Source organism: Hemitrygon akajei, chromosome 6 (genome assembly GCF_048418815.1).
Source record: "Hemitrygon akajei chromosome 6, sHemAka1.3, whole genome shotgun sequence".
Classification (NCBI taxonomy): domain Eukaryota; kingdom Metazoa; phylum Chordata; class Chondrichthyes; order Myliobatiformes; family Dasyatidae; genus Hemitrygon; species Hemitrygon akajei.
In genome coordinates this window covers 118,063,707-118,081,849 of record NC_133129.1, presented here as the reverse complement: position 1 = coordinate 118,081,849, position 18,143 = coordinate 118,063,707, and the positions used below count along the sequence as shown (strand labels likewise).

Here is an 18,143-nt window from a genome sequence, read left to right as displayed (position 1 = left end):
TAGGGACTTGCTGTCAGATGCCTTACAATTCCAGACAGTAATGCAGCTTGGTCAGGACACTATTGATGGTGTAAAAATGTGGACGAGGCCTGTTCACCCATCAGCTTCTGAGGGATTATCAAGATGAAGTCAATAATGGCATCCTAGCATTTGAGGCACCATTTTCCAGGTGGTCCTGGACAGAGTGGAGAACAGAAGCTATGGCATTATCAGTGGACCGACCTGAGTGATAATCAAACTGGGAAGGGTCCAATGTAGCATAAAAATTAGATTTATGCAATCAACAACTAGCTGCTTAAAGCACTTCATTATTGTTGCAATCAATGCCACTCAATAGTAGTTATAATCGTCTTGGCCACTGGGATGATTGTAGTCACTTTGAAGTCTGAAAGGACAATGGACTGTTCCAAAAAGTTGTTGAAGATATCCATTAGAACCTCAATTAACTGGGCTGCACAGTCCCTCAGCACCTGACCACGTACAATACAGGCCTCACAGTTTTATGAGGGTTGACCCTGGCTAAGGACGTATTTTCATCAGCTGTATCCTGACAGTGTGCCTTCTCCTCAGGGGAAGGGGTTCCTTCCTCACTGGCTCATTATTCCATTCAATAAACCAAGTGTAAAAAGTATTCAATGGATCAGAAAGAGAAGCAACACTGTCATTGATGTGCTAGGTGGACTTGTAGTCCATTATGGTCTGGATGCCCTGTCACATGCACCTCATATTTCTGGTGTCACAGAAATGGCTGTATGTTCTCTATGACTAATCCCATTTTTCCTTCCTGATGCCAGGGGAAAGCACAGCTTTTGCAGACCTGAAGTCTTACTCTATGATCTGAAGGGAGAATATCAATCTCTCAGCCACGCCCGGACTTCTGCTAGCATAAATGTGTTTCATAACAGTGATGTCCTCAATGTACTTCTCTATGTAGTTGGTCACAGATCTCTCATACTCATTGATGTAAATGTGATGGCCATAGGTAGCCACCTCCCTGAACATGTTCCAGTCCATGTTTCAAAACAGTCCTGGAAACTGAGGTTGTTCCTTCTGGCTAGGTCTTCCTTTGAGATAGTATGACACTTTTTAATTTGTGTAGCATGACAGATAAGTGGTCATTGAATCGTTGTGGGGACGGAGAGCTACTTTGTGTGCACCAGCGATGTTGGTATAAATCAGGTCTAAAGTATTCTCACCTCTCGTAGCAAAATCAACATGCTGATAGAATTTAGGCAAGTCTGTTTTTAAGTTAGCATAGTTGAAGACACCAGCAACTATTAAAAAAATGATCAGGGTGTGTGGTTTTCAAGTCACAGATGGTGCCATAGGGCTCATACAACGCTTGCCCAGAATTAGCACGGTGCAGGGGGTGGGTGATGTATATGAGCACAATCACAATGGCAGTGAGCTCCCTTGGTAAATAGAAGAGCCTGCATTTCACCATTATTCTACCATAGACAAGCAGTGGGTCATCATTACCAAAGTGTTCACACACCAGTTCTTATTAACATAGGCACATACAGCTCCATTGCAGGTCTTGCCAGAGATCACAGGAATTCTGTCAAGGTGAACAGAGATTAAACCATCTAGATGAATGGTATTTTGGAGCCATGTTTTTGTCAGAATAAGAGGGCAGCTATCCTCAATATCTTGCTGATTCAGTCTTCCTTCTTTAATGATTGCTTCAATCATTTTCCTGACTAGATGCTAAGCTAACAGGCCTATAGTTACCCACCTTTTGCCTACATCTATTTTAAACAGTGTTCTTCTAATCCACTGGTATCTGCCTAGTGCCCAGAGAATTTTGGTGAATTATCGCAAGTGCATCACTATAACTTCCACCATTTCTTGCATCCCAACAGGACTAGGGACTTGTCGAACTTTAGGCCCACTAGTTTGCTCATCACTACCTCTTTAGTGAGATTGTCTATATCAAGGTCCTCGCCTCCCATTGCTTTCAAAACTTGTTTTTATATTTTGTGTTTGTTTACTTTCATAATCTATCCTTCCTTTCTTTATTGCTTGGTTAGTGGTTCTTTGTTGCTTTATAGCATTTTCCCAGTCTTGGTGACTTTGTATGCAACTAGGAGATGCAAAATGAAGATGACTGGCAAAAGAACCATGATGAAAGTAAATTTATTCTGCATTTGGTTAGGAACTGAAATACTGTTCAGTAGCAGAAGAAACAAATTCACTTGTAGACAACAAAAGTGATCTGCATAATTATCTTGAAGGACAGATTTTGCAGAGCATCAGGGATAGTTGTACTAGTTGGATTATTCTTACATAGGGCCAATGAGCTAAGTAGCTTTGTTTCATGGTGTAACCATTATAGGACCTGGTACCACTACACTGCCTTAATTATTTTAATGTAGTTCTTTAATGAAATGTTTGTCCTACTGTCCCAAAGAAACATATTTACAAGCTCTTTATGATTAAACTCTTCAGGCCAAGAAGACAATAGTTTAATCAAAGGACTACATTAAAGTAATTTAGGAAGTGTAATGGTATCAGGTCAAAGGGCAATGAAAAATATAAATTGACCTCAAATGAAATTAGTAAAGGACTTTAATCAAAATTGCAGTACCACTTCCTCATTTGCATCCCCCTCCTCTCCCACTACTCCTTGCTTGAAAATTCTATGATCTGGAATGTTGAGTTGCCCTTCCATCAAACACAGAACAGTACATCACAGGAACATGCCAGTTTAAACTACATATCTGTCCCCTCAGGGCCTCTATTCCTCAATTCCATGTCCATTCATATGTTTATCTAAATTCCTCTTTGACTTTTTTACCTGCTTCTATCATTTCCCTGAAGTTTGCATTCCAGGCGTCCATAATTTTCTGTATAAAAAGATAAAAGTAAATCTTCCTTACTCTTTCCCCATCTCACCTCTAATATTTGACATTACTACCCTCAGAAGAAAGACTGTCTGTCTATTCTATCTTTGCCTCTCATCATCTTACAGCCATTTCTCTCTAATCCAAGCAATATCCTCCACATTCTTCCAGTAATACAGCGACCAGAACTGAACACAGTAATCCAAACATGGCCTAACAAGAACTTTATACAGCTGCAATGTGAATTTCCAACTTTTGGGCTCAACACTGACCAATGAAGTCAAGCATGCTGTATGTCTTCTACTCTATTGCACTTTCTAGAAACTATGGTACCTCACTAGTGAGTTGTTGAATGGCAGATGAGTTCCCAAGCATAGGCTTATTGCACACCATCTTGTTGCCTGCTACAGACACCCAGTTGGGACGCTGTTGAAAGCAGTGCACAAGGAAGCAGAAGAGAGGAAAACATCTGGTATTTACGAGAGACTAAAGGCAAAACTCTTTAGACCAGCTCTCCTGATATTTCTGCTTTCAAATGTTCAATCGCTAGAAAATAAACTAGATTACCTGCATCCGAGACTGAATCAGTGTCAGATGAAGGACTGCTGCATACTTATTCTGGTGGAAATGTGGCTCCAGGATACCATCCCTGAAGCAGCCTTCTAGCTAGAGGGATTTATCTCTTTTTGGACCAACGGATTCCTATGATCTCTATTAAGATCTGACGTGATGGTGTATGTAGCTACATCAATAAAAACTGGTGTGTAAACATTTGGGTAGTGACAACCCACAGTTCATCTGTGGTAGAGTTTTTAATGGTGATGTGCAGGCCCTTCTATTTACTGAGGAAGTTCACTGCCATTGTGATTGTGGCTATGACCATAAGACCATAAGAGAAATGAACAGAATTAGGTCATTCAGTAATCTCTCATTTATTTTCCTTCTCAACCCCATTCTCTCTCCCTCCTCCCCATATTCATTGACACTCTTAATCAAGAACCAAGCACCCTCTTATAAATGTACCCAATGACTTGGCCTCTACAGCCACCTGTGGTAATTAATTCCACAGATTCACCACCCACTGGCTGAAGAAATTTCTCCTCTGTTCTAAAGGGATGTCCTTCTATTCTGAGACTCTTCTTTTATTGGAAACATTCTCTCCACATCCATTCTATCTAAGCCTTTCAAAATTTGGTCAGCTGTAATGAGATTCCCCCTAATTCATATACACCCAGCTTTGGACACTACCTCACTTTTTTAATATACAGTATTTATGTTTTTGCACATTTTTTAATAATCCATTCAATATATGTAATTGATTTACTTGTTTATTTATCATGGTTTATTTTATTTTTTTTCTCTCTCTCTCTACTAGATTATGTATTTCATTAAACTGCTGCTGCTAAGTTAACAAATTTCACGTCACATGCCGGTGATAATAAACCTGATTCTGACTCTGAAAGTTATCTCATAGGGATTCTCTAAATTCCTTCTCTTAGGATCCAGCACCAACCTGATTTTCCCCAATCTACATGCATATTGAAATCCTTATTGACCGTCGTAACTTCGTAACTTTATTGCACGCCTTTTCTATCTCCCATTGTAATTTGTACCCCATATATGAGCTGCTGTCCAGAGGCCTGTATATAACTCCCATCAGGGTCTTTTTATCCTTGCAGTTTCTTAACTCTACCCACAAGGATTCCACGTCTTTTGATTGTATGTCACATTTTCCTAAGAATTTAATTTCAATTTCACCCCAACTGCCTGTCCCTTGATACAATGTGTATCCTTGGATGTTAAACTCCACTTCTGATTTTTTTTTCAACCATAACTCACTCATGTCATTCCTGCCAATTTCGAACTGCGCAACCCTTTTCAATTTTGTTTCCATTTTGCCTGAAGTTAATTTTTTTTTATCCCTTTCTGAACTTTTTGTCTTATTCTTTATTCTAGAGACTTCAATAACCTCTCCTGCATTCTCCTTTCCTTTTACTTTATCCTACTTTTCCAAGCTATTGAACGATTGAACTTAAAGCCCCTCCACAGACCTAGTTATATGATTTGTGAGAACCTTAATCCTATTATGGTTCAGATGGAACCTGTCCCACTGAAACAGTTGTCAATGTCCCACTTCTTCAACACCAATCTTTGAGCCACGCATTTAGCTCTCTGACGTCTGTTCCTATTTGCATGACTCAGTGATCCTGAGATTATTATCTTTTTTGGTTCTGTGTTTTAAATTTTGTCCTGCGCTGCTCACATTCTCTCATTAGAATCTCTTTTGTTCTGTCTACATCGTTGGTGCCCACATGGACAAGGACAACTGGATCTTTCCCTTCCCGTTCCAGATTTCTCAGCAAGTGAGATGAAATGCCCCAAACATAGGCATGGGGCTGACAACCCTGCTCTTGAGACTGTCGATCCCTGTTTCAGAGAATTGTATCTATTTCCCTGACTATACTATCCCCAATTACTACTACATTCTGCTCTCCACCCAGCTGTTGAATGAGTCGCTGAACCATGTTGCTACTGTTTGGTTTCTCCTATTTCCTACAGCCTCCATTCTTAACCTCACGCAGTTCCCAGAATTATGTTGTAGAACCTCCTTTTTACCTATGTCATTAGTACCAATGTGGACCTCAACCTCTGATATTTTACTCTTCCTATGGAATGCTGTAAAGTGATTGTGAAATATGATATACTTATTGTCACAATATGAACCCAAGAAGTAAATACATGTAAAAGTTGGGGCTGTGGCAGATGCTGTCCAAAAAAGTCTTTTGTGAGTTGCTGTAGTGTTTTGCATAAATTGTGCACACTACTAGTGACAGAGCAAATGGATGTTTTTTAAGGAGAGGGGTGGACACTGACAAGGTGTCTGCTCTGTTTGGTTTCACACGAATTCCTATATTACCTTAACTTTACTCAAGTAGACAAGTGGGACCGAGAATTGTGCTTGAAAGGCCAGAATAACTGAACAAACTTGAATTTCCAATTAGTTTTTAACTTCAGACAATTGAAGACAAATCTTACAATGATAAAGATATTCTCAGATTTCTTCTTTAAGAGATTGTTCATTTTCTTCTGCTTTTTGATTTTTGGTTTTGTTACAGTATTTTTGAATCATTTTAAATAACCAGTCTGTTATAATTCTGTTTATTTTTCACAGATTTTCTTGCAATTTACTAAATTTCAAGTAGAACAGTTTATTAACTGTTATTCCGATCGTGTAATAATTCATGACGGTGATAGTTTAGAGTCTACTGTCCTTGATGGACCAACTTGTGGTTCAGAAAATCCAGCAGTAGTATCATCTGGAGCATCTTTATTAGTCGAATTTTTCTCCTCACGCACATGGAGAGCATATGGTTTCAGTGCAAAGATTCAATTTGGTAATACTCTCATCTAGTTAGAGCTCATAAAAATATTTGACTTTCTGTATGTTTTTAAACTGTTCTGTTTAATAAATATTTTCTCCCTTTCAGTTGAATGTGGTTACACATTGACAAGCAAAAAGGGCAATATTGATTTTAGAGCTTGGAAAAAAGATGATTTAAGACACAAATGTTGGTGGGCCCTGCTAATACCAAGATCATTTAAGGTACAGTATAAATGTACTGTATAAAAACAACAATACTGTAAGTATATCTTAGAAGTATTTATATCTTATAAAGCCTCAAGTATTTTTTAAAAATCCTACAATTCAGGTTTGAATATTCGGCAAGTAGGCTGATACCTGCTTTGAACTGAAGAATCCTGAAGAAAATTAATATTAAATAATTTCTCGTGAGTTTTGAGTTATATTGAATAGGAGTTTTTATTTATAACATTTAATTTTACTTATTTGGCTCGAGATTCTGCTAAAAACTTTCTATGATAATATAGTGTAATTCTCCTAGCTAAGCAGTAAGTTGCTCCATGCATCCACAATCAAGCGTTTTCAGTAAAAGGTATACCACTCAAATTGATCTTTTGTTCTGGAGCATGCTCAGCTTCTTCAGTGTTGCAACCATATCTATCCAGGCCATGATGGGCATTCCAATGCACTCCTTTTAAACCATTCATATTATGAACAAGGATTGAGTGACTGCACTTTAGCCATTATGCTGTTTTTAATTAAATGGGCTTGCCCACAGAAGGTAAAGAGTGGTTGTAGACAGGTCATATTCTGCATGGAGGTTGGTGACCAGTGGTGTGCTTCAGGGATCTGTTCTGGAACCTCTTCTCTGTGATTTTTATAAATGACCTGGATGAGGAAGTGGAGAGATGGGTTAGTAATTTTGCTGATGACACAAAGATTGGGGGTGTTGTGGATAGTGTGGAGGGCTGTCAGAGGTTACAGCAGGACATTGATAGGATGCAAAACTGGGCTGAGAAGTGGCAGATGGAGTTCAACCCAGATAAGTGTGAGGCGGATCATCTTGGTAGGTCAAATATGATGACAGAATATAGTATTAATGGTAAGACTCTTGGCAGTGTGGAGGATCAGAGGGATCTTGGAGTCTGTGTCCATAGGACACTTAAAGCTGCTGTGCAGGTTGACTATGTGGTTAAGAAGGCATATGGTGCATTGTCCTTCTTCAACTATGGGATTGAGTTCAAGAGCCGAGAGATAATATTACAGCTATATAGGGCCCTGATCAGATCCCTCCTGGAGTACCGTGCTCAATTCTGGTCACCTCACTACAGGAAGGATGTGGACACTATAGAAAGGGTGCAGAGGAGAATTACAAGGATGTTGCCTGGATTGGTGAGCATGCCTTACAAGAATAGGTTGAGTGAACTTGGCCTTTTTTCCTTGGAGCGACGGAGAATGAGAGGTGACCTGATAGAGGTGTATAAGAGACATTGTTTGTGTGGATAGTCAGAGGCTTTTTCTCAGGGCTGAAATGGCCATCATGAGAAGGCTCAGTTTTAAGGTGCTTGGAAGTAGGTACAGAGGAGATGTCAGGGGTAAGGTTTTGTTTACTCAGAAAGTGGTGATTGCGTGGAATAGGCTGGCGGTGACTGTGGTTGAGGCGGATACAATAGTGTCTTTTAAGAGGCTCGTGGATAGGTACATGGAGCTTAGAAAAATAGAGGGCTATGGGTAAGCCTAGGTCATTTCTAAAGCAAGTACATGTTCACCAAAGGGCCTGTATTGTGCTGTAGGTTTTCTATGTTTCTAAGTTTATCATGACCAAGAGGGAGGCGCTTGCTTTTTTTAATATAAATTAAGATGTCATTATTGCAGGCAATTAACATGGGTATAGTTTCAAATCTGGGTATTTATCTAGGTCTTGTAATATTGCAATGGACTGTTCCATTAGTAAAAATATTTTTAAAATTGGAAATAATCTTTGTGCATCTGCTGCATTCACAGCTTGATGGATTTCTCTGTGAGTCAAAGTACATTTAAAGCCTATGCACCAGCGCACATGCACACACACACACACACACACACACACACACATCCAATCTGACTCACACACACTGACACATAAAAACACACGTGGGCGAGGCCCAATAGTACCCTGTTGAGTATTTCGCCCACTCTTCAGCTACACAATCAGGTCAACATTCTTCTCCCCAGCTCTGGCCATACACCTGTCTCAAGTTCCCAATCCTCAGCTCCAGATGTGTGCTTGTTCCATATCCTTGCTCCCATTAGGAAAGGACGGTGATAGACTCTATAGTGTGTGATGCTAGTAATCCAAATACAATCAATCCTCCAGCTCTTTCAATTTCAAAATTGGATGAAATATTTCCATTTGCAGATATAGATGGTGTAATTCTGTTCTGTATTTCCAAAGATGTTGTTTTAAATAATAATCTGAAGTAGAAGATTCCTGTACAGTCTGAATCGATCCAGTTAGTGCTTAAATAGTATATGATGCAGCATTGATAAATCTTCTGCCTGACTTAGGATATAAGTTCATTCTGTGTTACAATGGCAAGGCTGTCCGAATTTCATGGCACCATTCTAGTTTTCCAGTATAGGACAAGGATTGACTCAGTTAGATGCCAGGTATACAGATACATCAATCCTGGCCACAAATTTATACATATCCCTGACTCCCAGCTTCAGTTGCAAAACTCACTTTTCCATCCAGGTCTCTAACATTCACAAACCTCAGTCTGACTTCACAATCTCAAATTCTTGCTCTGGCCACATATGTATCCATGTTCCTGTTTTCTGGCTCTAGCGACAAAACTTCCCACATCTTTTGGCAACATTTGCAAAACTATCCATATTCCCATCACTTAGCTCCAGTCACCCATGTATCATATTCCACTTCCTGGCTCTGGCTATAAATCTGATTTTGATAGCAAATGGACAGCTCCCAATATTTAATGTACTCACACTCTAATGTAATTCAACGCTGTTAAGCATCCTGCCAATGTCGTGGTTTCTCGTGCCCCACAAATGACCAGGAGATGCAGAAGATTCTTCAAGAAGTATTAAACTTTAATTTGCAAATCAAAGCTGAGACAGTCATTGAGCTAGTCGCTGACTGCCCACAGATCCTTTGGACATAGCATTTTTTATAGCAGTCTCCTGGTTTAGTTGCATTAGCATATGCAATCAGTCTATAGTTGCGTATCACACATACATCCGCCACTATTGTTTCTACCCATTGACTTAATCATGTTCTAATCTACATCTCTTAGCTACCTCTCATTAACACACCATTGTCTTCTACATTCTTAAGATTTCATTCTCCTACTAAATTGGGTACATGCATAGCAAATAGCAAGTTTCAAAACTGACTACATAGTTTTGGTTACACAGCAAAATTTATACCGTAGATTCCGGACTACAGAGCGCACCTGATTAAAAGCCGCTGGCTCTAATTTTAGAAATAAAATCAATTTTTTACTTGTACAGGCCGCACCGGATTTTAGGCCGCACCGGATTTTCGGCCGCAGGTGTCCCACGTTGTAATATGAGATATTTACACAGAAAGATATTACACGTGAGGATTTTTTAACTTTTAATTAAATCCATATGGTAACAAACAAATATATATTGCAAATGCTTTTTTTCGAACCGTGCCTGTAATACGGCTACTTTTAAATATACATACGTATCGGTAACACAAATTACGTTGCATATACTTTTTTACTGAACAGCACGAACAACATTCCAATATCTCCTAGCGACTGGTTAAAATATATATACTGCAGCCTACCAGGAAAAGTTATTGATCGCCTTTAACTTAAAAGCAGCGTTTTCGCTCGGGTCTGATGTGCTCGGGTCTAATGAGCTCGCGTAACGCGATCGGGTCTAATCGGGTCTAATGTGCTCGGGTCTGATGTGCTCGGGTCTAATGAGCTCGCGTAACGCGATTGGGTCTAATGTGCTCGGGTCTGATGTGCTCGGGTCTAATGAGCTCGCGTAACGCGATCGGGTCTAATGTGCTCGGGTCTGATGTGCTCAGGTCTAATGAGCTCACGTAACGCGATCGGGTCTAATCGGGTCTAATGTGCTCAGGTCTGATGAGCTCGCGTAACGCGATCGGGTCTAATCGGGTCTAATGTGCTCGGGTCTGATGTGCCCGGGTCTAATGAGCTCGCGTAACGCGATCGGGTCTAATCGGGTCTAATGTGCTCGGGTCTAATGAGCTCGCGTAACGCGATCGGGTCTAATCGGGTCTAATGTGCTCGGGTCCGATGAGCTCGCGTAACGCGATCGGGTCTGATGCGCCTTCGGTCTGATGCGCTCGGGTCTGATGTGCTCGGGTCTGATGAGCTCGCGTAATGCCCCCACCTTCCCGTTTATCGCAAACCGGTATCCCACAAGACGCGGCGAAACCGGGTGTGACGTCATAGCATCCCAGGATGTAGTACAGAAAACAAATATAGTTAAAACACTTCTAACTTTAACTAACAAATGAATTACTAAGCGAAAATATTATAAACTAAGTAACTGCCATAAAGGCAGCACAATGCTTTTCTTCGAGTGTTTTCCATGTTGATGAGGGTGAGTACAAATGACTGATTTACAATAATTTAATTGTGAAAGTGCGCTTGATTTATCGTACAATTTCATTGGACCTCTGTGAACTACTCATCAATTTTATTGGTCTACTGTTACGAGGCAAAATGTTTACGAGGCGGCATGAAAAAAAAACCATGTATTAGCCGCTCTGGATTAAAGGCCGCAGAGTTCAAAGCTGTTCAAAATGTGGGAAAAAAGTAGCGGCTTATAATCCGGAATCTACGGTACTTTTATACTCCAATATATCCCCCCTTTGAGACCCAGAGGGTCTCGCACAGAGAAAAGACTAAGAGTCTGCGCACAAAAGCCCCAATAAACTCAAGCACTTATTCCCAAATCTCGGGTTAAACTATAATTTTCTGCGCCAAGACCTCAAAGTATTCTCTCCGTTACCCTGGGCCGCTGAGCCAAAAACCTGTCCCTCTGTACCTGAGACAGGGAAAAAGACTCAGAAGCCCTTACAATCTACTCCCACACTGTCGTTTTGCTCTAGTTCATCCTGCAGGTGTTGTAGGCTATAACGATACATTTTCGGTGTTTCTTTCTCCACTAAGCTTGCTTCAGTAATTGCCACGAGCATTGGAAATTGTTTGGTTGCAGCACGCACTACAAGAGATTTGAGACAAGGAAGAAAACAGCACAGCACAAGCGCACAGCTCAACAATATAATACTGACAGTTATTGCTATTTTAGTCAGCCATGCTCCCCATCCTCCGAGTCTACTTTCCAACCAATCAAAGAACTGATGTTCAAATCCTGCATTCTGTTTGACCTCCGTCCGCAGATTCTTTAATTTATTCATTGCTCTGGTAAAGACCCTTCTGGGCTAGTATTGTTCGGTATGAAAGTGCAGCATTGTTCTCCAAACATTACACACACACCCCCTTTTTCTGCCAAAAGCCAATCCAGTACCTGTCTGTTTTGCCACGCCACCCTGCTAGTTGCATCCAGCTGTTGCCCTAAGGTCTCCAGTGCATCATCGGTGTAGTTGATGAACCTCTGTTGATTGTAGTATATATAGTTTATCCATTCAACATTTTTGCTTACCCCTATTACAGGTATGATAGCTTCCCAGCCTGCAGCAATCTCATTTCGTGCCTTGAATTCGTTAGGTATACCTCTCGGCTGCCCTATACTGTCAAGCCAGATTGTCGGGTCCGGGTCATATTTTCTCTTCTGCCGTAGCAGAGAAGTTAGATAGATAGATAGATAGATAGATAGATACTTTATTCATCCCCATGGGGAAATTCAGCATTTTTTCCAATGTCCCGTACACTTGTTGTAGCAAAAACTCATTACATACAATACAATACTTAACTCAGTAATAATATGATATGCATCTAAATCACTAGCTCAAAAAGCATTAATAATAGCTTAAAAAAGTTCTTAAGTCCTGGCAGTTAAGTTAAGTTAGCGTTGGACTGTACTTCAGGGGACATTATAACTTCCTGAAGCAGCATGACATGTGCACATGTTCCTGCCCACCTGATGGAGCGTAGATCTCAGACCTCCTTCCTGTCCACACAGCCACCAAGTGTCTGCTAATGGGATAGTCTGAGAGTTCATTGCACCCTCAGGAGGAGGGGAACCCGTCAAGTGTCTTTTACCTGGGGTTACATCCCATGTCTGAGTGCAGTTGCCTCGGAAGTGGCCAACCGGGTGAGTGCCCACCCGCATGAAACATTCATAATTCAGATGGTCCTGCATTATAAGCTGTTGCAGTGTAGGTGTCTGGCTTCTTTTATTTATAGCCCATGGTCTGCTGTAATTGCATGCAGAGGCAAGCTTGCTTTGATCAAACTGTGAGGAAGCCTAATATAACATACACCAACAGGGGCACATTGGTGCATTGTTCATACAGTTTTGATAGCAGGGATCTGCTTTAACACAAATCCTCATGAAACAAGCCCTAACCGGACCTGAACACTGTCATTCGCATTGTTCCCTGTGCTCTCTTCGCCACCGCGTGCAAGTGCAGGAGTTATAAGGCATGGGAACTACATGCTGAGTGGGGCTTTCCCTTGAGCACAGGTAACAATTCTGTCTCTTCATCATTCCTGCCGTGTAAGTTGCCCATTGATACCATTGTCTTTAACCATGGCGAGGAGGTAAGTGTTGTGCTCCTCTTACTTCTTTTCTGTAGGTTACCAGTCACATTCCATATCTGCCACACTAATGGTTCCCAAGTCTGCATTGGAGTATGTGGGTGCTTTGTCCCCAGGGGCACGACTGGTCATTCCCAGCTCATCCCCATTATCTGAAGAAGCCCTACTATCCATCACCACATCCTGAGAGTCTTCAGGCCCGTCCTCAGAATCAAAAATTTCCCTTACTAATTGATCAAACTCCTGCGGTGCAGTGTCAGCTTCTTGTTCCCCCTGTCTGTCTCCTGCTAACTGCTCTTCCGCATTACTTACCTCGGACACTTCACCTGGTTGCCCCTGCAGGACTGCCCTCGTGCAATGTCTCCGGGGTCCTCTTCTTCCCTCGGTCTCCCTGTGGAGTCCTTCCCTTCTGTCTTGATTCAATACTTGGTTGGCCCCTGGAGTATTTTTCGCATCTCCTCTGGCAATCCCCTCTCAGTAACTTATCTGGCTCTCTCTCTACTTCTGCAAGTCGCTCCCCGACCGCCTCCTTCTGCTCTTCTAGGCTTCTGCCTCCTACCTCTTCCCCACAAATTCTTGCATCCTCTCTCTCTCCACTTAACTCTTGCTCCTCCAATGAGTCACCTTCTCTTTCTTCCTGTCCGTGTCTGTACACCTGTGGCAGGGACTCCTCATGATCCTTACTCGTGCTTGATTCCCTTTTCTCGTGTTTCTCCAAGCCTCTCATCTCCTATCTTTTTTCCACTTCCTCTTGAATGCCTCATCTCTTCCCGCCCTGATGAGCCACTTTCTTTTCTAGTCTGTTTATTTCTATGGTATAACCGATACTCCTCATACTCCTTTTCCTCTCTCAAGTATTTCATCCATTCAATCCCTTCTTCCATTTCTCTCTGTGCCTGTTCCACCTTTATCCTTTCTGCCTGTATCTCCTTCCATATCGCCGCTTTTTCCTTCTTGTATTGTTTTTTTTTCCTCCTCATTATCCCAAACTTGTGTTAGAACCGTTGTGACATAACCCTCCTGTCGGTTGGATATATACAAATGAAAAACCTTCTCATAGTCAGGCAAAGCTAATGCTGGTGCTGACTGCAATTCCTGCTTAATAGTATTGAAAGCTATCTCCGCCTCTCCATTCCACTGTAAGCCGTTCTTCAAATTTGTATGTCCTGCTTCTTTCATTATCTTTCTCAAAGGTGCCACAATCTCAGCATATTCTCCTATCCAATCTGAGCTGTACCCTGCCATTCCCAAAAACGTCATCATCTGCCCTACAGTCTGGGGTTTTGGGGCCTTAGTTATTGCCTCAATCTGATCTGGTGCTATCGCCTTCACTCCCTTGGATATTACCCAGCCTAAGTATTTCACTTGCTGCGTGCAAAATTGCAGTTTCTTTTTGGGTACTTTATGTCCTCCGTGCGCCAGCTTCTCTAACAGAGTTATAGTGTCCTGCCACAGTCGCCAATTTTGTCGTGGTTTCTCGTGCCCCACAAATGACCAGGAGACGCAGAAGATTCTTCAAGAAGTATTAAACTTTAATTTGCAAATCAAAGCTGAGACAGTCATTGAGCTAGTCGCTGATTGCCCACCGATCCTTTCTGCCTGTATCTCCTTCCATATCGCTGCTTTTTCCTTCTCGTATTTTTTTTCCCCTCCTCATTATCCCAAACTTGTACTTCTCCCTGCATGTTTACTGTTCCCGTCAGCAGGGGGTACTGCTTAGGGGTTCCTTCCTCATTATAGGGAGGGGGTTTTTCTGTTTCTTTCGCATCCGGGTACGGAGCCGAAGCCAGCTTCTCACCGTACCCTCCTCTCTCTCTAACAGGCTGTTTCTCCAGCACCTTAGTGTCTTCCTCGCTTGTAATCAATATTCTACTTGACCTCCTCAGCCTTTCTCCCTCCGTTCTGAAGAGTTTTAGCACTTCCATTTCTCGTTCTCTTTTTTGCCCTCTTTTCTTAGATTTATCTTTTGGTTTGTAATTTTTAATTAGTCCCTCCATTTCTTCGCACAAACTTACATCAAACGTTCCTTCTCTTGGCCACTTTGTGACCAGGTTTTTGGTTCTTTTTTCCCATTTTTCTGAAGTTTTTGTGATCTCATATTTATTTAACAGGAATTTTTTGCTCAGAATCTCTACTGCCGTTCATTTACCTGTCATGTTATTCTCTCTTTTTAAGGTATTTCAGAGATTCACAGTTCGTTTACTGGATAATATTATTTACTCTAATTCTATGCCTAGTCTATTCTGTTCTGCCCGTACAGACCTCTATTCAGAGCGGTACCCACAGAACTTGCTCTTTGCACCTCGTCTATTCAGACCCTTATCTCTTAAGGCGGTATCCACGAGGATTTTCTCTATTTTCCTTTCCCTGCCCGTTCAGCCCTTCGTTTCATACGAAGCGGTACCCACAGGGATTTACCAACACCACGTGGACTTTTTCTTAACTTAACTTCTTATTAACTTATTTGTACTTAGCCTCACTGCAGTGTTCTTGATCAATCCTCTGAGCCTCCTGTTAACCCCCAATTCTGCCAGATTCTTTGGACCGGAGAGACACTTCGGCAGTGTTCCACACTTCTGAGACTCCAAGACCTCCCCAAAGCCAACAGAATTCTTAGTCCAAATTGTCGCAAAAAGTGCTTACCTTTTGTTTGGGTGCACCCTTAATTCTGTTAGCCTTGTGGGGGTCCCTAGAGGACTGGCCAGCGGTAGTCCCCAACCCACACACGCTTTTGACTAATGTTCCACCAGAAGCAAGTTACTTTTCAGTGATTGATTTGTGTTCGGCTTTCTTCAGCATTCCTCTAGCCGACCAGTGTCAGTATCTGTTTGCATTTACTTACAACTAACTGTAATTTGATCTCCCAAAGTGCAGCTGCTCACACTTTTGAAATTAAAGTTCTTCACTATCTACAACACCACTAATCTTTGTGTTATTTGCAAACTTACCTACCCATCCAGTCACATTTTTATCCAAGTCATATTATGTATTATATGGACAGCAGGCATCCCAGTGCAAATCCATGGAATATTACTGGTTATGGACCTCCAGCCAGAATAAGACCCATTGACCTCTACACTGTATCTTCTTTGGGCAAGCTAATTCCAAATTCAAGTGGCCAACTCACTGTGAATCCCATGCATCTTAAATCTTCTGGATAAAGTTTGTTGAATGCCTCACTAAGATCTATATTGGCAAGATGCACTACTCCATCTTTATTGATCATCTTCAAAACCTCAAAAAACTGAATCAAATTAGTAAGAAATTACCATTCCCACACAAAACCATGCTGACTATCCCTAATTAGGCTATACTTTAACAAATATTCATAAATCATAATCGCTAAGAATCCCCTCCAGTAGCTTCCCGACCATAATGTGAGACTCACTAGTCTATAATTTCCAGGATTATCTCCATATTCCTTCTTGAATAGAGGATAAACTGGGACCTTGCCTATGGCTAGAAAGGACACAAATAGAGGGTCAAGATTCCAGCCATCTCATCTCTTGTCTTACTCTGTATAACCTGGGGCATATGTCCTGAGACCCTGGGGGTATATACCTTAATATTGTTCAAAAGACAGAACACCACCTCTTTGTTTAGCTCAAAATGTTCTGACATATTAGCATATTCCACAATGATCTCACTGTGTGAATCTCCTTTGTAAATATCAATGCAAAGTATTTATTTAGGAATTTACCCATATCCTCTGCCTCCAAGCCTATCTATCTTCTTAATCCCTCCACTTTTTGACCTGATGTACTGGTTCCCATTCAGTTCTGTATCAAATTCCAGCTTCTCATCTGCCCCACTATAAATTTGGATCCCACCTTCACACTTACTCCACCCACCACCACCTGCCATCACAAATCTAGTTTAAATTCTCTCTAGAAGTATGAGCAAATCTGCCCACCTGGATATTAGACCCATCCAGTTCAAGTGCAACCTATTTCTCTTGTACAGATCACCTCTATCCCAGAATATCTCCCAATGATCGAAAAGTATGAATTCTGTCCCCTCCTCCAAACCTTCAGCCACACATTCATCTGCCATACCATCCTTTTCTTACCTTCACTACCACATGGCACTGCAAATAATTCAGAGATTATTCTGCATGAGGTCCTGCTTTTTATAACCTTGTTCCTAACTTTGTATATTCACTCTGCAGGACCTCTTTTATCTACTTGCATAATTTATGTCAATATCCACCACAACTTCTGGCTGTTCAGCCTCCCATTTCAGAAAGCAATTGTTCGTAGACATCCTTGACCCGGGTACCAGAAAGGCAGCATATCATCCTGGAATCCCTTTTGCAGCCACAGAATCTCCTCTGTACCCTCTAACTAGCAAATTTCCTATCACTAGAGTCATGTCTAGCTTCACCCTTCCCTGCTGAGCCTCAGAGCTATTACTAGCATTGTGGCGACCCACTTCCTAGCGCACTCGAACCGGCTCACAAATAGCCAGCGCGCCGGCATAAAGGCCAGTCCCAAAAGGACGCCAGGTCTACTTCACTAACAAAGGAAAAAGCTCGCACGGGACTGTGAGTACATGCCTCCTACAGCATCTGCGCCCGGGGAGGGCGGGATCAGGGAGGCTTTAAAGCGAAGCCGCGAAGTTCAAATAAAATCTTCTTTAACTGCAGTTTACCGACTCCGTGTCGTTATTTCAGCACTGCGTGTAGCACACCGCTACAATTGGTGACCCCGACGGTCCAAACGATATTTGGACCGGAGATGAACGACGCCGCATCTGTTCATGCAGTTTCGTTGAAACTGCCAAGCTTCTGGATGCTGCGACCTCACCTGTGGTTCCAGCAAGCAGAAGCCCAATTCCACGTTCAGCAGATAACCTCAGAGGACACACGTTACTACTACGTGGTGAGCTCCCTCGACCAGGACACAGCGGCCCAGGTTGAGGAGTTCGTACAGTCTCCCCCAGCGGACAGTAAGTACATGGAATTCAAAGCCCTGCTCATAAGGACTTTCAGACTCTCACGGTGCAAGCGGGCTGCCCGTTTACTGCACCTGGATGGTTTGGGGGACAGACCTCCATCGGCTTTAATGAATGAGATGTTGTCTCTGGCCGGCAGACACAAGCCCTGCCTCATGTTTGAGCAGGCATTCCTGGAGCAGATGCCCGAGGACATACGCCTGCTGCTGTCCGACGCGGATTTCAGCGACCCCCGGAAGGTGGCAGCCCGGGCGGACT

At 42.1% G+C, this 18,143-nt stretch overlaps 1 protein-coding gene across 1 annotated transcript in view; it reads left to right on the top strand.

Moving 5' to 3' along the window:
- The window catches only part of LOC140729411 (astacin-like metalloendopeptidase), a 103,055-nt gene that overhangs the window by 57,449 nt on the left and 27,463 nt on the right, over positions 1–18,143 (top strand). The window contains exons 10-11 of the mRNA XM_073049119.1: positions 6,016–6,238; positions 6,332–6,447. Coding sequence (XP_072905220.1) covers positions 6,016–6,238; positions 6,332–6,447 — 339 coding nt within the window. The remainder of the gene's footprint in view (positions 1–6,015; positions 6,239–6,331; positions 6,448–18,143) is intronic.